Below are 27510 nucleotides of genomic sequence, written 5' to 3' on the forward strand. Positions count from 1 at the left end.
ATTTGGCTGAAATTTGGCATGACGTGTTTCGCTTCGTGACTTCGAATAACTTTGCTAAGTTTGGTTCAAATCGGTTCATAACCTTGATATAGCTGTCATATAAACCGATCTGAGATCTTGACTTCTTCAGCCTCTAGAGGGCGCAATTATTTTTCGATTTGGATGAAATTTTGTACAACGGTTTCTCCCATGACCTTTAATATATGTGTCAAATATGGTCTGAATCGGTTTATAACCTAATACAGCTCCCCTATAAAACGATCTCCTATTTTACTTCTTGAGCCTCTAGAGGGCGCAATTCCTATACGATTTGGCTGAAATTTGGCATGTCGTGTTTCGTTTCGTGAATTCCAATAACTGTGCTAAGTTTGGTTCAGATTGGTCCATAACCTGAAATTTCATACGATTTGGATGAAATTTTGTACAACGGTTTCTCCCATGATCTTCAATATATGTGTCAAATAAGGTCTGAATCGGTCTATAACCTTATACAGCTCACCTATAAAACGATCTCCTATTTTACCTTTTGAGTCCCTAGAGGGCGCAATTCTTATTCGAATTGACTGATGTCGACTATGGTCTCCAACATTCAATTCAATTATGGTCTGAATCAGACCATAATTTGATATAGCTTCAATAGCATAGCTATTTTTATTTTTTTATCCTTTGTTTGCCTAAAAAGAGACACCAGGAAAAGAACTCGACAAATGCAATCCATGGTGGAGGGTATATAAGATTCAGCCCGGCCGAACGTAGCACACTATTACTTGTTTTTCATTATGAGAGCTGATTGAAATATTTTATTATCATCTTTTGGTAATTCTTTATTTACAAAAAATCTGCAACCATATTATCTCCGATTTGATTGAAATTTGGAACGTTTTGTTTATTGAAAAACTTAGTTTTTAAAATTTACCCATGAGTCTTGATTGAGTTATTATTAATATTACAAAATTTTTCATGTGCACTTCCTATTCCCTCCAAATTTTCTAATTAGTTTAGTCAAGAACGAAATGGTCATCGATGAAAGGAGGCTATTTTCCAATTGACCCTCCTATAAGTGTATGGGCCAAATGTGTTTCATACATACCAACCTACATACTATTTTCGCTACATGTTAGTGGGCTACGTCAACATCTAATCTATATATATTGAAAGTCATCGGACTGACATTGTCTGCCAAATACATGTTAAGATGTGCGTGATTTGTATGCTCGGCCGTTCATTTGTTTTTTGTTGTGTGTATTTTTTGCGCTTGCACATGAATGTGAATTTATTTTCAAATGTGGAACTTTAAAAGTATTTCAGTATTTAAAAATAGCTTAATTTTCCTTTTGATTGTTGTACTAAAGATGAAGACGAGGAATAACAAAAAAAAAACAACAAAACCTCCCAAGTTGTTTTTTTTTTCGAATTTTCTTTGTAAAAATGCCGAATGGCTAATAAAACAAAAAACAAAACATCGAAAAACAAATATGTACTATAATCGTGTAATAAGGTCACGGTCAGTCATGGAAACTTATTAAGTGATGCCATGAGAAGGGTTATCGAAATGAGGTTGTCAGCAAACATTTATAAAATGCGAATTATATCAATATATCACATCACGATGATGTTCCTATTCAATTTCCATTGAAAAAAAAAAAAAACTGACAGCATTCAGGAAATATGATAATCCAAGTGAGAGATGCCGTCTATCTGTTGTGAAAAAAGCTAAACCATTGTTTGCTTGTATGCATGGGCTTTGCTCCACCATGCATTTCTCATTTCTCAAAAGTCAATAGAAAATATTTAAATTAATGTTCTATGTTTTTTTACGGCCTTTAGAAATTAATTAATATTTTTATTGGTTTTTTTCCTCAGCAATAATTTCACAGATGTGCTGTGGCTTTGACCTGCCGGCTCTCCCCTTTAAGAGATGTTGCCTTTGAAAAAAAATATATCGCTGCGAGCATTGACTCTTAAGAATTATGCGAAATATTCAACACCACTCACATGCGATACGTTACACTAATGCAATGTGAATCCCTTCACCACCACCCCCCCACAAACAACGGGAAATCACCTCTATGCTACCTACTTGCGATTGTTTCGATTTGTTTGCCTTCTCAAAGATTTGTTCATCTGAGGAAAATCAGTTCTCGCAAAACATTCAAACAAAACAAAAGTTCTTTCATATTCAACGATTTTCGGAATAAACAAAAATCGAATGAGTTTTTAGAAAAATTGTGTGTGGTTTCTATATTTTTTTGGTTTTTTTTTGAAAAACACAATAATTTTGCCGCAAACCTTATCTATATAGATGTTGTATTAAGAAAAACAGACAGACAGACAGTGTTACCAAAGAAAAAAAAAAAATAAAAAACACAAAGTCAAATCATAAACAAACTTTGATGTCGTTTTTTGTGTGTTTTTTAAGTGATTAAGAAAATCGCTTTTTTTTTAAAGGAAAACCAAATTTTCAAAAACATCATCAGTGTCGATCATCGTCAACATGTCTTCATTTGCCGCCAAGTTATGGCTGCTAATCTGGTGCGCAACGTTCTCTTTATTCCAAGTGGCCAATGCATCGGTCTTTGGTATTGGAGCGCGTCGTTTAGGCGATCAATTGCTTATGAAAGATATTGCGAAAACGACAGCCATCACTTTGACGGAGGAGACTGTCATTACCTTTAATTATGCCATACCACAGCCTATTACCTACATTGAAATGATATCCGATGAGGTGAGTTAAGGTTTCAAAAAAAGAACAAATCAAATTTGTGAAACGTATTGGGTTGCCAAAAAGTAATTGCGGATTTTTCATATAGTCGGCGTTGACAAATTTTTTCGCAGCTTGTGACTCTGTAATTGCATTCTTTCTTCTGTCAGTTATCAGCTGCCACTTTTAGCTTGCTTTAGAAAGAAGGTGTAAAAAAAGTATATTTGATTAAAGTTCATTCTAAGTTTTATTAAAAATGCATTTACTTTCTTTTAAAAAATCAGCAATTACTTTTTGGGCAACCCAATAAATAAAACAAGTAAAAGGGCATTAAGTTGGATACCCACCATCTCGCGTATATATGTAAACCCCCTTTCCTATATGACAGCTATATTTAAATACAGTTCGATCGAAACCATATTTGTGTCCGAGGTTGTCGGGAACCGTAAAACTACTCATTGTTTCAAATTTTAGCGAAATCGGTTGATAAATAGAGCTCTTATGGGCTTCAGACCCTTTATCGGCAGATCGGTCTATATGACAGCTATATCTAAATATAGTCCGATCTGAACCATATTTGGGACAGATATCGGTAGGCTTAACATAACCCATTGTTTCAAATTTCAGTGAAATCGGGTAATAAATAAAGTTGTTAAGGGCTTCAGACTCTTTACCCAAATTTTAATACCATATTCGTTTTCTGCTCTACAATACCTTTTATATGATACCCTTATTGTGCCCATATTGGACCACTGTCGGATATGAGTGGCGTTTTTGGGGTAAGGGGAAGGGTCCGCCTCTACCCGATATCTAAAAATTATATAGCCTATGTTTCCTTGCAGACAAACGTACACAATCTATAAAAATTTTAAGAAAATCGGTTCATATGGTCATAATGGGCCTAATGGCGTTTTTGAGGGGTGGCGTGACCCCCTATACTTCGTTCTGATTTTGTATGCCTTTCTACTCCCGAATACTTTTCATTTGAGTCCCTTATTGAAATGAACGTCCAATATGTCTGTTTGGGGGAGTTTTGGGGTTGGGGCGGCCCGATGGGTCTACTCTTCAATACCCTTCATTTGATACCTATATTGTCCCCATCGGTCCACTTTTGATTTTGGGTTGTGTTTTTAGCATAAAGCGAAGGGTCCGGTTCGTTCGCCTTTCGATACCGAAAATTTATATAGCGTATGTTTCCTTCCAGACCAACCTACACAATATGCGAACATTTCAAGAAAATCGGTTCTGCCGGAACAAACAAACCAAGTCCCATATATCCGTGATTGGCTAATGTGTCCATTTTGGGCATTTTTGTGGGGGTGGGGTGACCCCCTATACTTCGACATGAATTTGTATGTCAGATTCGTTATCTACTCCCGCATACTTTTCATTTGATACCCGTATTTCCATTATCGGTCCACTTTTGATTTTGGGTGGTGTAACGGTGGAGGGTCCGCCCCCTTCTGTTATCAATCAATAAATTTTGAAGCCTATTCCTACATCCTGATCATATTTGTAATCTACTCCAGAATACCTTTCATTTGAGTCCCATATTGTCATGATCGTCAAATAAAACTATTTTAATGGGTTTTGGGGCTGGGGCGGCCTCCCAGGTACTTGGACCCAACTTTTATTATGAAATTCGCCTTCTACTCTTGAATACCTTTCGTTTGAATCCCATATTGTACTGATCGGTGATATCCCCCTGCCGATTTCAAAAAATTATATAGCTAATGTTTATATCCAGACCAACCTACACAGTCTGTGAAAATTTCAAGGTAATCGGTTCAGCCGTTTTTGAGTCTATACGGAACATATCGTAAGACAACTACATGCCGTGTAATGGTGCCTTAAGGAACTGGGGCAAACACAAATGATTATTTCTTCGGTAATGAATGGTTCGGTCGACTGGCTAATCAATTACAAACGGGTGTGAGTTCCTGGCAAGTCTTGTATTCCTAGTGAACATCCTAACGTCAGGGATAAGAAGACGAATAACCATGGAACACACGCCATGGAAATAACGATAGAGCAATACAACGCTACCTACATTCCGACGATGTTCAGGAGAAGCTATAGAGTTGGATACCCTACTGTCCCCAATCAACACCATCGATCTCCGTTAAAACCGGTCAAGCAGCTCCAAGGATGATTTTGGAGCTCCTACCCATATATATCAGAGTTATATTCCATCCTCGGCCTAATGTAGGTAGTATAGATATTGAGAAGATCAGAAGAGGTGAAATATTTCTTGCACAGCTTAAGAAAGCTCAAACACTTGAATGCTTCTTTCGACACATTGAATACTTTGACCAAAGGACAACACATTGTATCTTCATGCCCAGAACATCAAGAGCATCTGACTGTTCAATATCTATGCCGTCGATAGATATCAACGATACAATTTTTTGAGGACTGGGCCTATGGTCGAATGAATACGAATGACACAGACTACTGTCATCGGCAAATGAGTACACTGGATTCAAAAATTAAAATAATAGATCGGCAATGAAAATAATAAAAAGGGAAGGGGAAAGGACAGAGCCTTGTGGCACACCTTCGGTCAATGTATACTCTTCTGATGAGAACCCAACAACAACAACTCGTATAGTGCGATCTTTGAGAAAGCTCGATATAAATCGAACGAAGTTATTACCGACTCCAAAAGCGTCAAGCTTGGATAAAAGTGCACCGTGCCAGACCCTATCAAATGCCTTGGAGATGTCCAGAGCCACGACCTTACTCTCACCAAACTGGTGGATAGAGCGACTCTATCTTTCTGACAAAAATGCCGTTAGGTCTCCCGTAGAGCGATTTCTGCGGAACCCATACTGTCTGTCGCTAAGAAGGCCATTGGAATCTAAGTAACTGACAAGATGATGGTTAACCATACTCTCCATAACCTTGGAGAGCGCGGAGCATATCGCAATTGGCCGGTAATTCGCAAGGTTGTTCGCTTCACCCTTTTTTGGGGATGGGCTGAACGTTCGCAACCTTCAAACGCGCCGGGAAAAGAACCCTTTTAACTCCACGAAAGAATATCTGTTCGAAAGAATATCTGCGGCATCAACTGGTACACTATCACGGGAAGGAATTAGAACGATACATTGTTTTTAGAATGAAAACAGAAAAATGATGCGTTCACCCATGTTTGTGTTCATTTGTTGCTGTCTAAACAACGACTGAAGCCAAGAGATTAAAAATATATGTGGATTGATTACAATACTTTACTTTTGTAGTAATTGAGGTTCCACTACTAAAAATGATTATGGTTTTAAAAAGAATGGTATTTAAAATCATAACGGTTTTCCGAAGTTAACTCATTAAAAATCTTCTCCGGCAAAGATTGACGTTTGACTGGTTACAGTAAAGAAACGATAGCCTAATAAAATTCCCTATGTATGGCATAAATGTTTGATATTATCATTTTTATGTTAATTTTTGTTACTTAAGTTTTAAATTGTCTTTATGGTACATTTTTCATTTACCGCTAATTGAAAGGCAGATTAATAAAACATTCGTTCTTCAAACACTTTGAACAACCCCGCGTATGAGCAATATATAATGCAGTGAGTCACACGATCGAGTAAACATGGAAAAATCATACATAGATATAATATTAAAAAAATTATTTCGTCTCTAAAGCCTTGAAATATTGTCGCCAGAGCCATTTGTCGACAAGACATTCAAAGTGGATTTAGGAACGTTGTCGAATGAGACTTGGCGCTCGAAATATTGTATAAGAATTATCTATTTCGATTTTAAGTGGCCCAAAGCAGTACTAATCAAAATTGATACAAAGTCCATTAAAAGAGTTTAGGTGGTCAACACTGTGTGTTAGTTAATTACATTCTCCCATTTCATAATAAGTCTGTTATCGAGAACAGTGCAATTATCGATTACTGAGTTTCCAATCATAACGGCTTATTTCAAACACAGGGTTGGCTCAAAGCATGAGCGCTATACAAATGTTGAGTCGTTCGTTTCGACTACGACTACAACAAAAACAATAACTTTTGCTCACTCTTTTCGATTTTTTGATTATTCATGGGTTATTCGATTAATTGTTTATTTGAAAATTCATGTTCAACGATTAATCGAACTGCAAGCAAGTGGTAATGAGTTTACCAATAGCCAATTGCATTGACTATGCATTTGAATCAGTAAATAACTTGGATTAACTTGTCTTATCATTCCTTGACCCATATCGATTCAGATTTGAGTATGGATCTCATATAAAGTGCTACACTGACTTTACTTCTTGAGCCTTTGCAAGCCGCTATTGGTATTCGAAATTTTATGTACTGTGCAAATCGGCCCATAATCTGGCATAGCTAACATATAACTGATCTCCCGATGTGAGATCTTAAGCCTCTGCAAGCCGCAATTTTTGTCCGATTTGACTTAAATTTGTGTGTAGTGTTATGTTCCCAACAACTGTACCAAGTACGGTTCCTATCGGTGTTTAACTTGATATAGCTTCTTGAGCCCCTAGAGGGCGCAATTTTTATCTGATTTGGCTGAAATTTTGCATGATGTTTTTCATATGACTTTAACAGGTATCCCAGGTACCGTTCGAATCGGTTTATAACCTGATATAAATCCCATATAAACCGATCTCCCGATTGTAATTCTTAAGCCTCTAGAGGGCGCAAGTCTTATTCAATTTGGCTAAAATTTTGCACGTTGACTTTTCCTATAAACTTCAACGGATGTGCCAAGTATAGTCCGAACCGGTCCAAAACCCTATATAGCTACCAGATTCCCCGAATACACTTCTTGAGCCTCTAGAGGTCGCAACTCTTATCCAAGCATATAAAAAATCCATGGGAGTTTCTTGTTATGACCTCCTATTATCCTTTTTTAGTTTATGCCTTTACAGAGAAACCGTCAAAAGAACTAGACAAATGCGATCCATGGTGGAGGGTAATGATTCGGCCCAGCTGAACTTAACACGCTTTTAATTGTTATTCTTAAACTTATATGTAATTTTTAAATTTCATATGATTATCTTTTTAACTTTTTTTTTAAACTCAAATTTATCGATATATGTGTGTTAATTATTGACATTCTCCCACATCAAAGTGATTCTGCTCACTAGAGCAGTGAAAATATCGATTGTTAAGTTTCACACTCATACCGGTTTATTTAAATATAAGAGCAGTGCATATATCGAGTGGTGAATTTGACACTCAGAACGGCGTGGTGAGTTTCACACTCAGAATGGTTTGTTTAGATTGCAAATCGGCTTATCGTTATATATGAAACGATCTCCCGATTATATTTCTTGAGTCTCTAACGGTTTTAATTCCAATTCGATATGGCATATGTTTAGCACGATGAATTCTGGTACGACCTCCAACATCTGGCTAGAACCATGAAGCTTTGCACATATGTTGATCTTGGGTCGTAGGCGCGAGTTAAGGCTGGGTTTGTTGATAGTCGTACGTCTAGGTACTAACTTAACATTAGTACTCAAATTAATTAACATTAGTACTCTCCCACATCAAAGTGATTCTGCTCACGAGAGCAGTGAAAATATCGATTGTTAAGTTTCACACTCATAACGGTTTATTTAAATATAAGAGCAGTGCATATATCGAGTGGTGAATTTAACACTCAGAACGGCGTGGTGAGTTTCACACTCAGAATGGTTTGTTTCGATTGCAAATCGGTTCATGGTTATATATGAAACGATCTCCCGATAATACTTCTTGAGTCTTTAAAGGTTGTAATTCCAATTCGATATGGCTTAAGTTTAGCACGCTGAATTCTGGTACGACCTCCACCATCTGGCTAGAACCATGAAGTTTTGCATATATGTTGATCTTGGGTTGTAGGCGCGAGTTAAGGCTGGGTTTTTTGACATTCGTACGTCTAGGTACTAACATAACATTAGTACTCAAATTAAATTACTCAAAATAGTATCGGAAGTGGGAGAAATAGCACGTTTAGTGCCGCAATTGCTACTATTTGGTACTTTCTTTGTAAATGAAGCTAGAATTAAGAATTTTACTACATGGCAACGTAAACCGGGTAGAGAAGGAGTTTTAGGGCAATTGAACATATAGCATACACTTAATTTTACTTTGATCGAATTTACTTGTTCTTAAAAATTCAAAGTTAAAATAGATAACATTGAAATCCAAATATTTACCCGACTTGGCGTGACTTCTGTTATGAATTCCAATATCTATATGGATGGAACCGATCCACTATCTTATATAGATTGCTACCATATAAACCGATCTTCTGAATTGGGCCGGTCGAATTTTATGTTGCCTATGGCTGTAATTCATCCAATTGACTATGATGCCATTTCTTCTTTAAACTTTATACTCACATTTCCCTCTCTCTCTCTCTCTCTTTCTCTTTTCTAGGATATCTATGTCTCATTGGACTTCAGTTATGAAAATGATCTCGTCAATGGTACTATACGTAAAAAAGTCCATGACGAGGTTAAAATGGAGCCCATACAAAATCATGATCCTTTTGAGGTGCTCATACAAATCTATGGTTATTTTGAAACTCCTTACCAAATGGATACAAAACATTTTCTGAATAGAGGACAAACATCATCTGGAGGAAATCATAAATCCCATCAGCCAAGTGTACAAAAACCAAAGGGGACATCGCATTTTAAGGCACAAAAACCAAAAGAGACTTTAAGTTTAATGTTTGAGGATACTGTCGCATTGGAAGAATTTGATGATATCGATAGTGAGTTTGTGCATCAAGACAAGGTTGCCGTTGCGTTAGACAAATCGGATGATAGTGATGATGATATGCTATTTCCTGTCAACAGAAATAAAATTATTCAAATGGGAAATCGTCAAAGGGGTATGTTTTTGAATTTCTAAAGGATTAAAAAAAACGATTTCAGTTGAAATTTATTTTTAATGCTTTATTTTTTTGTTGGTTTTCGTTAAACCCCTTTAGGTGATTATTTATTATATGAAGCCGATCAGACATCACTGGAGGGCACCGAATTGCCCACAAATCACACCGTGCTATTCTATTACATAGACAACAATTTTATAACATATGTGGAATTTACAATTTTCGATGTAAGTTTAGTTTTGTTTCCTTTCTAAAATTGATTATTAACGCTGTTGTGTCTCTCTCTCATTCCATTCGTCCCCCTTGTAGTATTTCTTGGAACATCCATTGACCTCTGATGATTACCAATCACCAACGGTGGCATTTGAGAAAATATCACCACATACCCTTAAGGCAATTGTCACAGATCATCGCACAAAAAGTCTTTTTGTCCAAATGCAAGTCTATGGCTATGAGCCAAATGACAAACCTGTTGCCTTTCAATCCTATTTGACAAGTGGCCAACAAATCGGCAGCAACAACAACAACGACAACAATGCCGATGCCTGGCATGATGATGTGGAGTATGTTTGCAAAAAACTAACATTGACATCGAAGAGACGCACCCATGTACATTTCAATTCGGTCCAGGCACCAACAACAAAGCAACAAGAATCATTACCACCACCACCGCCACTGGAGGACACCTATAGTAGCAATGACGCGCAGGAGGAGGAGGAGGCGTTGGAAAATGATGTCGATGGTGTTGGACAATTGGTCATATGCAATTGGCTGATCACCATGATGACAACTACGACAGTTGTATTGTTTGTTGCAACACACATGCCAACCTATTGTTGAACGCACACACGCACTCAGTCGAAAAGGCGGGGGGAAGCATAAAACAAAAATGCATTCATTCATCTATTGTCAGCTCAAATATGTTGGCAATGTGTGTGGAAGCACTCAAAATTTAACTTTTAATGAGTTGCTATTAATTTTTTTTTAGAAATGTGTATTTTTATTAATAACATGTTAATTTTTTTATTGTTTTAAGTATACATACATATATATGATTAATTAGGTTGAAACCATATGTTGAAATGTGGGCTAACTTTTAAAGTGATGATGTTGGAGAAATAACTATTATATGACAAATACTTTTTCCAAAAATTTGTTTTAAATCTGATTTAGTTATCAAATTATTGGGTTGCCCAAAAAGTAATTGCGGATTTTTCATATAGTCGGCGTTGACAAATTTTTTCACAGCTTGTGACTCTGTAATTGCATTCTTTCTTCTGTCAGCTATCAGCTGTTACTTTTAGCTTGCTTTAGAAAAAAAGTGTAAAAAAGGTATATTTGATTAAAGTTCATTCTAAGTTTTATTAAAAATGCATTTACTTTCTTTTAAAAAATCCGCAATTACGTTTTGGGTAACCCAATACTTAACACAGGCCCGGTAGCCGAACTGGTAGCGTGCTCAGTGCAAGGGTCGTGGATTCGATTCTCGCCAGAAGCCTTGGTCTGTCGCTACTGTGGCATCACAATAGACCTAAAATTGTATAAATGAGTCTGTAAAGGAATGCCACTCTTACCTTACCTAACACAGCATTGTTGTTGCCATTCACTTAACACTCATTTGTTTGTGCAAAGCAGTGCAATACAATATTACAACAACAGTAGTTACATAAAAATACGAGAGAAACCCGTTAGGTACAAGACACTGAGTATACTAATATAAATAATTGTTACTGTGAACCAGGGCTGCCAGATTGATTTGGAAGAAGAAAATTTGCATTTTTGGTAGATCAATTTTAAAAATCGGCAAAAAACAGGAACATTTGTTTTTAAGAATAAAACTTATCTTCTTCTTATATGTAAAATTAAATTTGTGTTTGTTGGCTTGTCGGTTTGTTTTTTGTTCAATATACACTCAAAAACGGCTGAATCGATTACTTTGAAATTTTCATAGACTGTGCAGGTTGGTCTGGAAGAAAACATATAATTTTTTTAATATCGGGAGGGGGGCGCACCCTCCCCCTTACCCCAAAAATACTACCCAAAAATAAAAGTGGACCGATCGGGACAATTTGGGATTTAAATAGGTATGCAAGAGTAGAGTACGAATTTCATAATAAAAGTTGGGTCCAAGTACCTGGGGCGCCACCCCAGCCCCAAAACCCATTAAAATAGGTTTATTTGACGATCATGACAATATGAGACTTAAATGAAAAGCATTTGGGAGTAGATTACAAATATGGTCAGGAAATAGGAATAGGCTTAATAAATTATTTATAAAGGGAAGTGGGCGGACCCTCGACCGTTACCCCAAAAACACTACCCAAAATCAAAAGTGGACCGATCGGGACAATATGGGTATCAAATGAAAAGTATGCGGGAGTAGATATCGAATCTGCCATAAAAATTCATGTCGAAGTATAGGGGGTCACCCCACCCCCCAAAAACGCCCAAAATGGGCACATTAGCCAATGACGGATATATGGGACTCGATTTGTTTGTTCCGTATAGACTGAAAAACGGCAGAACCTATATTCTGGAAATGTTCGCATATTGTGTAGGTTGTTCTGGAAGGAAACATAGGCTAGGAAGGGGGACTGATCATCCTCCCCTTATGGCAAAAACTCAAAACAAAATCAAAAGTGTTCAAATGAAAGGTATTGGAAAGTAGAATGGGAATATGGTATTAAAATTTGAGTCTAAGTACACAGCGGGCCGCCCCAAACCCAAAAATCCCCCAAACCGACATATTGGACGTCCATTTTAATATGGGGCTCAAATGAAAAGTATTCGGGAGTAGATTTCGTATCTGGCATACAAAATCAGATTGAAGTATAGGGGGTCACGCCACTCCTCAAAAACGCCATTAGACCCATTGTGACTATATGATACTTGGCTGAACCGAGTTTCTTAAAATGTTCATAGATTGTGTACGTTTGCCTGGAAGGAAACATAGGCTATATAATTTGTAGATATTGGGTGGAAGCGGACCCTCTCCCTTACCCAAAAAACTTCACCCATATCCGAAAGTGGTCCGATGGGCACAATAAGGGTATCAAATGAAAGCTAATGGATATCAGAAAAAGAATATGGTATTAAATTTGGGTCTAAGAACCCAGCGCACCCCCCCTCCCCAAAACTCCTCTAAACAGATATATTCGAAGTTCATGTCAATATGGGGCTCAAATGAAAAGTATTCTGCAGTAGATTAAAGATATGGCATAAAATATTAGGTCCAAGTAATGGGAGGTTGCCCCACCTCCAAATATCCCAAAATGAGCATATTAGCCAACCATGGCTATATGGGACTCAAATCAAAGATATTTGGCAGTAGATTACGAATATAACATTAAAATTTGCGTTCAAGTCTAGGCGGCGCTTTTCCTCCTAAATATACGTCAAATGGGTTATTTGGCCCATTATGACAATATGGGACCGAAATGAAAGGTATTTGAATAGAAAACGAATTTGATATCCAATTTTGGAGCCAAGTGTTTTGGGCTGCGCCCTAAAGCACCCCCTAAACAAATTTCATTTCCGTTGGGAACAAAGAACGAATTGGATATCTATATTCAGTGCAAAGTGCCGGTGGCCGGTGGAAATATGGGGCTCAAATTAAAGGGATTTGGAAGTGCAGCACGAATTTGATATCCATATTTGAGTCGAAATGTCTGAGGTGCCATCCCTCCCCTAAAAGGCAATTCTCATTACCCTAATTTTTAAAAGCACCAGGAACCGAGCAGGGGTGAGCTTCTCACACATCAATGAGTATGATAAAGCCGAGTCCAAACGACGTCCCGCAGTGCGACACCACATTGGAGAAAATGTTTTAAATGACCATGCATGGCATTGTACCTCGCAAATGTCGCCAAACACAGCTTTGTCCGATGTTCTCGCCAGGCTTCGAACGCGTTCAGCGTCATAGGCTTCAATGGCACGAATTTGATATTCACATTCAGGGCGAAGTGTTTCCACCCTAAAAAGATATTAGAGAGTTAAAGAAGGCGCAGCGGAGCGGGCCCGGTTGGGTTAGTATCTAATATAAATCATTATTACTGTGGACCAGGGCTGCCAGATTAATCAGCACTTTTCATGAAAAAAAAATTGGCATTTTCGGCAGTTCAATTTTAAAAATCGACAAAAAACAGGAACATTTGATTTAACAATAAAACTTATAGTTTTAATAAAAAATTGTAAGTAAAAAGGTATCAAGTTTGGCTGAAGTTAGGTATAAACCCATCATAGTGGATATACTTTAGCCCGGGTAAAAAATACACCTTATGTGATCTCCAAATATGACAGTATTAACCACGAATATAGGGGGGACCAATGCAGCCCAATCTTCCAATTTTTTTTGCGAAATCAGATAAAGCGCGCGATATGTCTAAATTATAGATATATCGAGATATGGTACGCTTTAGACCGGATTTGGCGAAGATGTTGGGGGTCTAATACATCTCTATATACTGAATTTTTGCAAATTAAGCAAAAAATAGGTGCGGAATGAACTCAAGCAGTCTAAACGATCGATTTTCATGGCAGCTATGTCTACCGTAGCGCACGTCCGCCTATGAATCTGAACGCTTGGGTTCTTCTTTTTTATACCCACCACCGAAGGATGGGGGTATATTAATTTTGACATTCCGTTTGCAACACATCGAAATATCCATTTCCGACCCTATAAAGTATATATATTCTTGATCAGCGTAAAAATCTAAGACGATCTAGACATGTCCGTCCGTCTGTCCGTCTGTCTGTTGAAATCACGCTACAGTCTTCAAAAATTGAGATATTGAGCTGAAACTTTGCACAGATTCTTTTTTGTCTATAAGCAGGTTAAGTTCGAAGATGGGCCAAATCGGACTATATCTAGATATAGCCCCCATATAGACCGATCCTCCGATTTAGGGTCTTAGACCCATAAAAGCCACATTTATTATCCGATTTTGCTGAAATTTGGGACAGTGAGTTGTGTTAGGCCCCCTAAAATCCTCCGTCAATTTAGCTCAGATCGGTCCAGATTTGGATATAGCTGCCATATAGACCGATCCTCCGATTTAGGGTCTTAGGCTCATAAAAGTCACATTTATCATCCGATTCTGCTGAAATTTGGGACAGTGAGTTGTCTTAGGCTCTTCGACATCCTTTGTCAATTTGGTTCAGATTTGGATATAGCTGCCATATAGACCGATATCTCGATTTGAGGTTTTGAGCCCATAAAAGGCGCATTTACTGTCCGATGTTGCCGAAATTTGGGACAGTGAGTTGTGATAAAACTTTCGATATTATTTTTCAATTTGGCTCAGATCGGTCCAGATTTGGATATAGCTGCAATATAGACCAATCTCTTGATTTAAGGTTTTGGGGCCAAAAAAGCATTTATTGCCCGATTTCGCCGAAATTTGGGACAGTGAGTTGTGTTAAGCTCTTCGATATTTATCTGCAACTTGGTCGAAATCGGTCCAGATTTGGATATAGCTGCCATATAGACCTATATCTTGATGAAAAGCCTTGGACCAATAGAAGGCGCATTTATAATCCGATTTCACTGAAATTTGACACAGTTACGTATGTTAGGCTTTTCGACATCCGGGTCGTTTAATGTTCAGATAGGTTTATTTTTAGATATAGCTACTAAAAGAGGAAAATTTTGTTTTATACAGTTGAACAATGACTTTTACTTACTAGTATTTGGTCTAAATCGGAACATATTTCGATATAGCTGCTATGTGTCGTAAGGTATGCATTTTTCCCCGGATTTGACGAAAGGTGGTTTACATATATACCCGAGGTGGTGGGTATCCAAAGTTCGGCCCGGCCGAACTTAACGCCTTTTTACTTGTTTAGGCTCAAAAAGTAATTTCGTAAAATGTTTGTAATGATTGAATAACAAATTCAACCTCTGGTCAACTTTGGCACCTCAACACTGCATAAGATATTCTCACCTCTAATCACATGTTACTGAAAGCCTTTACCCTTCTCTACAAATATTTCGAACATTTTGTACTGCTCGGATTTATAGATCAAAATTTGTGGACCTATCTAAACATGTTATACCCTCCACCATAGGATAGATAGATAGATTAGATAGATTTTATTTTGTTTTCTTTAAACATTACAATTCAAATTTCTATATACTGTTTGATTAAGATAACAAAATGTAAATGTAATTAGTTAATGACAATAACTTTAAATAGTTGTCTGTCAATACCATATTTGTTTTAATTTGTGCTGTTAAATAGCTAAATTTAGTATGTTTGCGTAACATTACGTTTAGATATATACATTTTATAAGCCATAAAGTTAACGTAAAATTTTATAAAGTGTAAAGTTAAGGAAAAAATTTACATATTCTTTTTTTTTTTTTTTTTTTTTTTTTTTTTTTTTTTTTTTTTTTTTTTTTTTTCAAAATTGTTCTCGATTTATGTAGTTCCGATATCTCAAAGCATTGCTAACATAATTATATAATCCATCCCACCCACAATAAAAAGTTCCATTTAAAATTTGTATTAGCTGTACATCATCTAGATAGGCAGTTCCAAAATGCCGTACCCTAAATTCTTGTAATACTGGACATCTGGCTATGAAATGTTGCAAGTTTTCGACTTCTCTCAAGTTACACAATGTACATTGGTGTCTCGCTGCGTTTCTAAAAACGTTTCCATTCAGTGGAAGTACATCTGCCCTTGTTTTCATTATAATAGCAATTTTGTCCAGTTTCCAAACATCTTGCATGTATTCAATCCCGATTTCTGGATTCAAAAAACGATAAAATCTGCTTTCACTTGCTCTTGCTCTATCTATTTTCTCTGTATAGCTTTTCCTTTTGAGATTATTTACAAGTATAGTTGTGGTTGTAGACCAATCTTGCGCTGTTCTGAATAGATTTTCAATTGGAACGTTAGTGCTTTCGGACCAAGATTTCAGTGCCAAGGCCCAGAAAATTTGTTTGTTCCATATTTTTATAGAAAGCTTATGCGGGAGTCTGTTATTATCGTAAAGGAATAAAGTTTTATATATATAATCCATATGTAGTTTCAATGTGTAAAAGTGGTTGTCAGGTACATCGGTCTCTAAAGATAATATATAATTTGGTATATGTTTTGGTTGCTTTAAAACCTTTTTCAAAAAGTACCTTTGTAGTTCATCTACTTCTTCAAACCAGTTGTACCCCCACACCTGGGCTGCATATGACTGTGTGGTTTTGCACACACTCTGGAAAATTTTCCATTTCGATATAAGGGATACATTTGAGTTATTGATCAGATTTTCCCAAGCTGCGTTTATACAAATCTTCGCTCGTTTGTTTCTTTGTTCTGCATGCTTAGTAAAACTCATTTTTGGAGTTAGAAGGACTCCAAGGTAGCAGTATTCGTTCACCACTTCAATTTCTTCATTGAGGTATTTCCATCTCTCCCTTGAAGATAACCGTCCTCCATTTCGAAACACCATTATCTTGGATTTTTGCAAATTTACCACCATATTCCATCTACTACAATAGTTTTCTAAATTCCATATCATTTTTCGAAATACTTCAATATCATCAGCTAGTATGACGATGTCGTCAGCGTACAGTAGTACCCGAATATTTATTTCGTCTAGCACTAACCCTCCTTCCAACCAGTCGTGTATATCATTTAAATACAGAGTGAACAGTAAAGGCGACAGCAAACACCCTTGTCTAACTCCTGTATAAGTATTAAAATGTTGCGATACATTATCTCCAGTCCAAACTACCGATTTAGTGTTTTGGTATATGTTTTGTATTAAATAAACCATCTTTGTTGAGATTCCGATTTCATGCAATTTATAGATTAAAAGTTGCCTGGGTACCATATCAAATGCGGCTGAAAAATCGACGAAAAATGCGTACACTTTCTTTCTTTCAGATAACTTGCAGTGGACGATTGATGCCAGGTTGTAAACATTGTCTACGGTTGAGTATCCTGGTCTAAAGCCTGCTTGAAATTCTTTTAATATATTATAATCACTAATCCATTTCTTTAGTCTATTATTTACAATTCCCATAAAAATCTTGGCCATTGTATTCATAAAAGAGATGCCTCTATAATTACTTGGGGTGTTTATATCGCCCTTTTTGTATATAGGAAATATTACCGACTCTTGCATGATGTTATCTAGCTGTCCTGATTCATAAATTCGATTATATTGACGTGCTAGCTCTGTAAGAAATTGATGTGATGAATATTTCAAAAACTCATACGGCACCCTGTCCATTCCTGGCGCCTTATTTTCTTTCGTTTCGTTTAAAACATCTTGAATTTCACGTACATCTATTTCTCTATCCAGTTCAATATTTGTTCTTTTCAGTACGGCATATTCAATGTTATTTGCAAACTGTGGTTTATTTAATAGCATATTGAAATATATCTTAAAATCCTCAGCAGAAATACTGCTACCGATTTTATGTTTTTGTCCTCTTATCTGTTTTGCAAGTATCCACCATTGTTTTACATCTGTGGTGTTGCAGATTTTAGCTTCTAACTCTCTGGCATACTCCAATTTCCTTTCTTTACATGTTTTCTTGTACGTCTTAACCGCATTCAGATAAGTTTCTTTGTCTTGTAGAGTGCTACTTCTCCTGAACTTATTGAGGCATTCAAATGATTTTTTTCTTGCCCTCTCACATCGACTGTTGTACCAGTCTGCTTTGTATTTGTTGCATGTATTTTGTTTATTTGTTGCATGTATTTTGTTTATTACGACCGACTTCTGAATTAAATTGGACAAATCTGATAGATTGTCTATACCATTCCCATTTATAGCTAAAAGAAGGTTTTGATTCAAGCTGTTCTGGTATCGCTCAGTTGTTGACTTTTTCCAAATAAGTTTTGGCGGTAAATTTAATGGCTTTGCATTGATATCGATTTTATTTAATTTAATTTCTATTTTTAGTGGAAAATGATCAGACCAAACTTTTTCTTCAACTTCGAATTTTTTAATCATTTTCAGTCCATAATATGATATTGCTGCTAAATCGTTAACCGAACTGCCATTTTTGCTCACATACGTGTAATGCCCCTCTTCGTCTCCTTCGGTTCTGCCATTTAGAATTAACAGTCCATTATCCTCACAGAATTCCATATATTGTTTTCCTTTTGCATTTACAATTGAGTCTTTTGAGCGCCTGGTTTCCATTCCCGCTGTGAACTCAGTTTCCAGACCGCTTTCAAGATTTTGTTGGAGGTTACCAATTTGTACATTAACATCCCCTGCTAATATTATATGTCCGTCATCTATTTTTTCAAATATTTCTCTCATCGCCTCAAAATCACAGGCCCAATTCTCTCCACGTATATAAACAGGAACGAACGTAAAACATGATTCCAGTGTGCTTATTTTAATCATATTTAAATGGTTTTCTTTCACGAAACTATAATCAACTCCTTTTGTTTGAAGATCTTTTCTAACACCGCATACTATTCCACCACTTGCACGCCCATGTATACTTGATCTTTCTGCTTTCTGCCACATTAAATTGAAGTCCTTAAAATATTTCGACCAGTTTTCTGTTTGGGTTTCCATAACGTGCGTCTCCATTAATGCAAACATATCAAAGCCTCCAATGTATTCGAAAAACTCAGGGTACAAACATTTATTTTTTAAACCATTAATATTATATGAAAGTATTTTAAAAGTTGTTTCTGACAAAATATTCATTTCTTCTATTACTTGACTATATTCATTTTTATCACTTGGGAACTTCTTTAGTTTTTTAGATTTAAATCGTTTTTTAAAATATTATATTTAACATTTAAATTGAAATCTTCTCCATACAATTCCTTAAAAATATTAATTGCGCTAGTCATACCGCACACCAACTTTTTCTCAGAGTTCCACTTAAACCATTTATTTTCAATTTTTAGCTTATCATCCCTGACTTTTATTTTGTATTTTTTGCTGAAATCCATAAGTTTTCTCCGTAGTTGAAGCATAACTATTTTATCCAGCCTTCTTTCTGCGTTGAGATCTCGTTCGATGTAGATTTGTGTTCCTTTAAGAAAATTAGTTCGATGTAAAATATCCTCTACCTCATTTTCTGTCTCGAATTGAACTAATACCGCAGCTATTCCGTTTCTTTGATATAATGTTCTTGCTGATTTGGCGCGTATGTTGTTTGGGGTTCTCAGCACTTCTTGACAGAGTTTTTGTATCTCAAAAACGTTTGTCTGTTGGATCGACAAGCCTCTAAACACCAAGTTTTTTCCCTTTATATTTGTTTCCAAATCATTTAGACGTCGCTTGAGCATATTGTTTTCATCTTTAAGAAGGTTCATCTCGTGTACCAGCCCATCGTTAGCCATCTTTAGTTGTTCAACTTCTTCAGACAATGTTGATAATCGCCCCAAAATCTCTTCATTGCATCATAGGATGGGGGTATACTAATTTCGTCATTCTATTTGTAACACCTCGAAATATGCGTCTAAGTATCCATAAGGATTTTCATTTTTGCATTCTTGATCGTTATGACATTATAAGTCGATCTAGCCATGTCCGTCCGTCTGTCTGTCTGTCGAAAGCACGCTAACTTTCGAAGGAGTAAGTTTTGCACAAACACTTCTTATTATTGTAGGTCAGTTGGGATTGCAAATGGACCAGATCGGTCTAAATTTTTTTATATAGCTGCCTATAAACCTATCTTGGGTGCAATCCTCGTCAGATTTGACTGAATTTTTGCACGTGGTGCTTTGGTTTCACTTCCAACAACTGTGCTATGTATGGTTCAAATCGGTTTATAACCTGATATAGCTGCCATATAAACCGATCAGGGGTCTTGACTTCTTCAGCTTTTAGGGGGGGCGCAATTCTTATCCGATTTGACTGTAATTTTGCACGTGGTGTTTTGGTATCACTTCCAACAACTGCGCTAAGTACCATTCAAATCGGTACATAACCTGGTATAGCAGAAATATAAACCGATCTTTGATCCTGACTTCTTGAGCCGCTGGAGGACGCAATTCTCATCCGATTTGGCTGAAATTTTGACTTCCAATAACTGTGCTAAGTATGGCGCAAATCGGTACATAACCTGATATAGCTGCCATATAAACCGATCTGGGGTCTTGACTTCTTGAGCCAATTCTCATATGATTTGGCAGAAATTTTGTACAACGGCTTCTCGCATGACTTTCGACATACGTGTCCAATATGGTCTGAATCAATCTATAGATTGATACAGCTCCCATATAAACCGATCTCTCGATTTTGCTTCTTGAGCCCCTACAATCGCGATCCATGGTGTTGTCTTACAAGTTCGGCCGGGCCTAAGATTCGGCCCGGCCGAACTTAGCACGCTCCTACTTGTTTTTGACTTTCGATATGCCATTTTCATCTTCTGTACTTTGTTGTAAGAGAGAAATATGGTCAACGTGACGTATGAGTTACTTCTTAACGTATTAACGATCATACGCTACCCAGTACAAAATATCATCATGACTGGAGCATCCATACATAGAACTTCCTTCAAATATATTGTGAGCGTTTCAAAATTGATTATTGGTTTAATGAATTGAATTTACTTTAAGACTCTTAAAAGATTCCCTTAACATTTTTTACAAGGCTCTCAATATTGCATTTTATCATGTTCCGGCCAAACATTGTACACACATATTTACTTTTCAGAGTAATTAAAAACAAAAACTTTTACCAATTTCTAGGACATGAAATTTAAATTTTTAGCCCAAGGACACATGTGCATACGTTGTGCGTATGTGTGTGTGTGTATATTTATTGGCTTGTTGCAATATAATGTTTTAGGGGTGGTAATGCTTACCTCTGGTATATCATCGGGAACTTTTCCCATCCAGGATAATGATAAAATTGTGCAATCGCATTTTGTATTGGTGTTGCGTTCAAAATGAAGATGCATTATTTTTCACTACTTCCGGCAGGGGCTTGTGTGTTGTTTATGTGATATATTAAGTTGTTGCTACTATGCTTCCTCTGCCAACCTCTCTCTCTCGTTCGCTCTCTCTCTCTCTCTCTACTTCTTTATCTCTTGCTATCTGTGCTGTTAGTTTGTGTGGGACTTAATTTGATTGTTTGTCTTCCGTTTACATATGTATGGGTGAGTTTTTGTATGCGACTCGTTCGGTTTACTAAGATGGCTAATGCTGTCGCTGCTGCTGTCGCTGCTGCTGTTGCTGCTGCTTTTGCTTCTGCTGCTTTCTTGATATTTAGTTTACTGTTACTTGTTGTTGTTATTCTTGTTGGGAATTTGTGTGTGTGGGTTTGTGTGTGTTTTAAAATTGCAATATTCCTACTAATATTTGTTGCTAAAATCTAACTACTCTTGCAATTATTTCCGTTTGCTGTAAATAACGAACATTGGCGTCATTTGCATCATCTTCATCATTATCATTGTCGTCGTCAACATCATCATCATTATTATCATCGCTGGCATCATCGTCAGTCACACACCATCAGCCACAATGTAATGAAACTCATCAGCAGCTAGTTAATACCTTGTAGCAATCACATTTATTTCTGCAAGAGAAGAAAACAAAGAGCATTTAAGTTAAGGGAAATAGGAGGAAATATTAAAAAAAATTAATTAAGCAAAAATATGACTTAAATATTTTAAAATTATAAGCGATAATCAAAATATTTCTTAACATGTTGAAATGTGTTCAGTTCGGCACGGTTGAACGTGCCTAACTTTGAATACCCACCATTAGGGATCTTTATGGCAGCTATAACTAAATATTGTCCGATTTGGAAAATATTGGGATTGGATTTCGGGAGGCTTAAAACAACTCACTGTTTTGAATTTCAGCGAAATCAGATAGTAAATATGGGCTTAAGACCCTAAATCGGCTGACCGGTCCAAAATATAGCTCAATATATAGCTAAATATAGCTCAATACAGACTGTATTTTAGGTAAATGTCTGGAGGCTTAAAAAAACTAACAATTTAAAATTTTAGCGAAATTGGGCAATGAATATTGCTTTTATGGGCTTAAAACCTTAAAGCTATATCTAAATATAGCCCAATCTAGACCAGATATGGTTCTCATGGCAGGAGTCTTAAAACAACTCCCTGTTTTAAATTTCCGTGAAATGAGATTATTAATCCGTCTCATAGAGACTTTAGATCCTATGTGGGAGAAAACCGAAAAACAACTTGTAAAAAAAATTCCGTGTGAGAACGGGTAGAGATATCTCTTTGAAATTTGAAATTTGAAAAAATTGTGATAACATTTTTTTTTTTGGTTTTTTAGGGACATTTTTGTCTGCAAAACGCAGAAAAGGTTATTGAGATATCTCTTTTTGTTATTTTCTTAGAGATATCTCTACCCGTTCTTACACAAATAGCCACAAAAGATCTTTGCTGAGGAAGGGTGTTAACCCATATACTACATATTCGACAAACAGGTATGCTGTAAGGTCGAAAGGATTTTGAACTAAGCATACGTGTAGGCGAGATCTATGGATCTGAACGTTAATTCAAGACTGAAATCTGCCTGTTAATGACGAGGTGTCACGTTTCCTCAATAGAACGGTTTCGATATCCGACAAGATCTTGCATTTGAGAGTGATGTTGGAAAAGAAACTTCAATAAAAGTTCCTTGGTTACGAACAATCTAAGAGCGCTAAAAGGGGATTTACGCCATGCCTGATTACGGCACTGCAGACAAGGACGATCCTCGGCGCACTAGATCCATCGAAAGCATTCGACACGATCAGCCATGCCAAACGATATCAAGAATTATCTGTGTGATCGCCAATGGTTTGTGAAATTTAGAGATGAAACATAGGGTTCTCCTAGGCGGATTGATGTTTCCTGCATACCTATCCTCTTTGTCACCCCCTCCAGACGGTATTGAGATCGTATCCTGCGGACGATTGTACGATCATGGCATCAGGCACCCAAACCATCGCCTTAAGTCTAACTACTAAGGCGTACGCAAGTATGGGTCTAATCACGCTTCTGTAGAATATCTTTGGATTCAGGCCCCATTTCGAGTCTACAGCCCGTCCTCATAGTACCCAACATCTGTAAGCGTTCTTGGTACGCTCCTGAATGTGACACTTCCAATTCAGTTTCCTGTCCAAGATAACACCTAAGTATTTGACCTTGTCAGATATCGAATTCGTTCTATTGAGGAAAGGCGGTGCGTCAAATTGGCCCAACTTTGTCTTGCTCGTGAACAGGCAGATTTCAATCTTCTCTTGATTAACATTGAGATCCCTACGTGTAGCCCCGTCATGTGCCATCTGCAAGACCGTTTCGGCGTTTCTGCATAGCTGGTTCGGATCTCTACCCTTTAGAAGGGTAAAGATCCGAAAGATCCTCAATCATTATCCCCAATAGATCATTTATGATGGTCATCCATAGGTGGGATAATAAACGCAGAACAAATGTTCTTTCCATATCCTTAGCACACTATCTATATCAGGTACCAGATTTCCTTATTCGTCTCTGCAGAAGGATGTGCCTATACCATAGTTATAGGTTTCTTGGGGGAGGCTTCTCGTACCCAAGTACGGATTTCGCGGCATTTTCCACGTAGTCAGCAATGGTTTGCCATTCCGTCTTTATATCATCGGAAGAAAGAGTGTTTTCATCCAGCATTGCAATTAGTCGAGTGGAGTTAGTCACACATCATATTTTTCCTAGTGCCAAATTTCAGACCTCTAGCTCAACCTACACAGAAAGTACAAAATAGTACCAATATTGGTACCTAAATGTACGAATTGTAAAAAGATCATAGTCACCCATAACATATCCCCTAGTTGCATGTGTATGCATAATTTCAGACATCTAGCTCCATCCGTAAAGAAAGTACCAAATGGTACTAATTGCGGTACTTAACGTACGTTTTCTCTCGTTACCAGTACTATTTTTCCATTTTTTCTTTTCATCCTCGTCCTTTTGCACTAGATGTCTTTTAAGTCAAATTTCAAAATTCTACCTCTATCCATCCGCCCCCTACAATATTCACCCATTTCCTACCTTTTTGGTACTTTTGTACTTTATTAATGGGCAAGTTTCCAAAACCATTTTTAGTCACCCAATTAAGGTTGACGTAGCGTACCTAAGTTCCAAAATTCAGGGCTCTAGTTCAATTTACAAAGAAAGTACCAAATAGTACCAATTGCAGTACTAAACGTACTATTTCTCTCACTTCACCCAATTAAGGTTGCCGTAGCGTACCTAAGTTCCAAAATTCAGCGCTCTAGTTCAATTTACAAAGAAAGTACCAAATAGTACCAATTGCTGTACTAAATGTACTATTTCTCCCACTTCCGATATGATTTTGCAAAATTTGTTTTACCAAACCTTATTTTTTTCGAGATGTTTTTTTTTATTTAAGCGCAATAACATAATTCTAGCCCTTTCCGTTCGCGTTGGGCCAATATGTACCATTTCGTACCTTTTAGTACCTAAACCTACGAATATCACCAAATCTAGCTTCATCCCGTGCCTATGACCCAAGACCAATATTTGTGCAAATTTGTAGCATAATCCATTTGGGCTGGGCCATAATCAGGCAGTCTGTCAGCAATCAGTCAGTCACTCAACTCTTTTATAAACCGATTTGGACCATCGGTTTATGCAAATGCAAATTTTGCCCATGAACTTTCCGCTAAAGAATAGGGGCAAACTATCACATATCAATAAGTGCAGTCCGATTTAAGTTTAAAGTTGATAAGGGGCCTCCTTTTTATAGCCGAGTCCGAACGGCGTGCCGCAGTGCGACTCTTCTTTGGAGAGAATTTCTTACATGGCATAGCACCTCACAAATGTTGCCAGCATTAGGAGGGGAAAACCACCACTGAAAATTTTTTTTGATGGTCTCGCCAGGGTTCGAACCCAGGGGTTCAGTGTCATAGGCGGAGAAACGAAGGTAGCCTCCGTCGGTTTATAACCTATTGAAAGTCAAAATAAAACATCTTGCAATACCGCCCACTTACAATCCCAACCGACCTACACTTATAAGAAGTATTTGTGCAAAATTTCAAGCGTCTAGCTTTACTCTTTCGAAAGTCAGCATGCTTTCGACAGACGGACGGACATGTCTAAATCGAATTGGAATGACAAGACCATCAAGAATATATTTACTTTGTTGGGTCTCAGATCAAAATTGCAATCCTTTCAAAATTTTGTATTCATTACGAATTTGAGCTTGTTGCTACACAAAAGAGATGCAGTTTAATTAAAACCCCTAATCGCTAAATTGAATTTCTGCTTCTATTTTGTTCCATGTATATTGGTTGCAAAATATCAAATAGAAGGAGAAGATGAAAGCTCTAAGCCCCCCAGGGCTTCGGTTATAAAGATGATGTATACATATGCATGTATTGTAGGTATGCGTTAGTGTGGGTGTGTGACAAATGCAAATGTATTTGATTTGATGAACAACACATTTATTCGTTATGTCATTTGTCAATGCATTCATTATTACACCCGGTTTGATGACTATGATGGCCAAGAGATACCATCATCATCATCATCATCACCATCAGCAACTTTGTCCATATGAGAAGAGTACAATGCATGGGCACACTGACATTGGCTGGGTGGCAGGCAGGCCCATTTCTTCAAATGCCAGAGCATCCATCCAAGCCCCATTATTGTCATCCTTGTTGACGTTGTTGTAGCCTCCGTCGCCGCTGACTGTCTCATCTCAACCATTATTGGAATCGCAAAAATTGAATCACACTTTCCAGAGCTGTACGATGCAAATGAGTATCGAGTGTTTTGCAGAGCTCATAAAACAGACGACTATGGGAACGCCCAAGAATTTAGTTATGGATGGATGACTTAATATTAATCGAGATGCAAGATATAAACAACAACAGCAACCACAATACTTGAGCTGCTATAGAGGCCAGCAACATCATCAACATCCTCCCATTCCCATTCTCATGCTCGCCCATTGAACCACCTCCACCTTCATTCACCACAGGGACTGACACCTTTGCCAATATCCAGGCCCCTAGATAGATAAATTGTAAAAGGAAGGAAATAAATTCTAAAATTCATCCTTTAAAAGTTTGTTCGTGGCCTTGTTAATAATCAAGGATATCCTCAATTTAAATCGTAATATTTTGCCTTAGCATGTTAATGGTCTGTTACAGGTGGTGAGGGTGAGGGGTGGCGCCATAGAGGCATGCTAGTAATGTAGGTAACAACGCTCAGGATGCTCTCGTAGGGAAAATAAATTAGTTGGGTTATACAATTTTGCCTTATTCTCATTAACATGGAAGTTAAGGCACCAGCACCACCACCACCACTATCACCATCGGCACACGTTTCATTTGGAATCATATATTATAATGAAATTGACGACTGCCTTTTTGCCTTATGAGATGTTTTATCTTTTTTTTTTTGGTCCCTTAATATGGGTTGCTAGGGTATCGCAACCCATATTTTGGGCAGCGATAAGCCATAAGGTAATCGTTTTACATACGGCACGTATTTAGGGATAGTGAAATTTTAGAGGCCACAGTAAAATGAGTTGTTGGCTTTTTCGCTTGAATGAATTTTGCAATTTGGTTTGGGTACATCTGGAATACCTTTAGTCATGGTGTAGAGGTGTGTGTGTTCTATGGACAGAAAGTGTTGGGAATCTAAAAGCCAATCCAATTTTATTAGTTAGTTAAGTTTAGTAAAAAGGTATACCAAATTAATGATAAAAAAGGTGATTCATAGAGTATCTAAGCTTGTTAATGAAACCGATAGCAACCAAATTGGGGAAGCTTAAAAACCTACATTTGTTCAAAAAGTTGAACTGGGTTATTGGTTTTTATTGCAACTTTTCCCGCTTGTGGTGATTTGACCCTTAGAACGATATCGATAAACGAATCGATCGCCATTTGATATATAAAATAAAAAAACATTGACACTTTTTTACTCCCATCACCATAGGATGGGGCATATACTAATCTAATCATTCCGTTTGTAACAACTCGAAATGTTGCCGCATTTTATATTAATTCTATCC

The 27510-nt window shown here is 37.1% G+C and overlaps 3 protein-coding genes across 6 annotated transcripts in view; 1 reads left to right on the top strand and 2 right to left on the bottom strand.

The window, feature by feature from the left end:
• Positions 1-27510, bottom strand: part of LOC106080535 (tubby-related protein 4) — a 71886-nt gene that overhangs the window by 28675 nt on the left and 15701 nt on the right. For all 3 annotated transcript variants that reach the window (XM_013241937.2, XM_013241936.2, XM_059361361.1), the window contains exon 2: positions 21333-22045. In XM_013241937.2, coding sequence (XP_013097391.2) covers positions 21333-21428 — 96 coding nt within the window. In that variant the 5' untranslated portion in view covers positions 21429-22045. The remainder of the gene's footprint in view (positions 1-21332; positions 22046-27510) is intronic.
• Positions 1981-10680, top strand: LOC106080536 (uncharacterized). 2 transcript variants are annotated; one of them, XM_059361363.1, is made up of 5 exons: positions 1981-2228; positions 2449-2725; positions 9082-9541; positions 9641-9768; positions 9851-10680. In XM_059361363.1, the coding sequence occupies exons 1-5, from the start codon at positions 1996-1998 to the stop codon at positions 10379-10381; spliced, it is 1629 nt and encodes a 542-aa protein (XP_059217346.1). In that variant the 5' UTR covers positions 1981-1995; the 3' UTR covers positions 10382-10680. The 2 variants fall into 2 exon arrangements, with proteins under 2 accessions (XP_059217346.1, XP_059217347.1); XM_059361364.1 differs by lacking the exon at positions 1981-2228 and having other exon boundaries at positions 2417-2725.
• LOC131994624 (uncharacterized) lies at positions 15656-17111 on the bottom strand. Its single transcript, XM_059361365.1, has 2 exons — positions 16674-17111; positions 15656-16523 (listed from the first exon to the last, which is right to left on the bottom strand). Exons 1-2 carry the CDS (start codon positions 17057-17059, stop codon positions 15944-15946), a joined length of 966 nt encoding a protein of 321 aa, XP_059217348.1. The 5' UTR covers positions 17060-17111; the 3' UTR covers positions 15656-15943.

Source organism: Stomoxys calcitrans, chromosome 2 (genome assembly GCF_963082655.1).
Source record: "Stomoxys calcitrans chromosome 2, idStoCalc2.1, whole genome shotgun sequence".
Taxonomy (NCBI): domain Eukaryota; kingdom Metazoa; phylum Arthropoda; class Insecta; order Diptera; family Muscidae; genus Stomoxys; species Stomoxys calcitrans.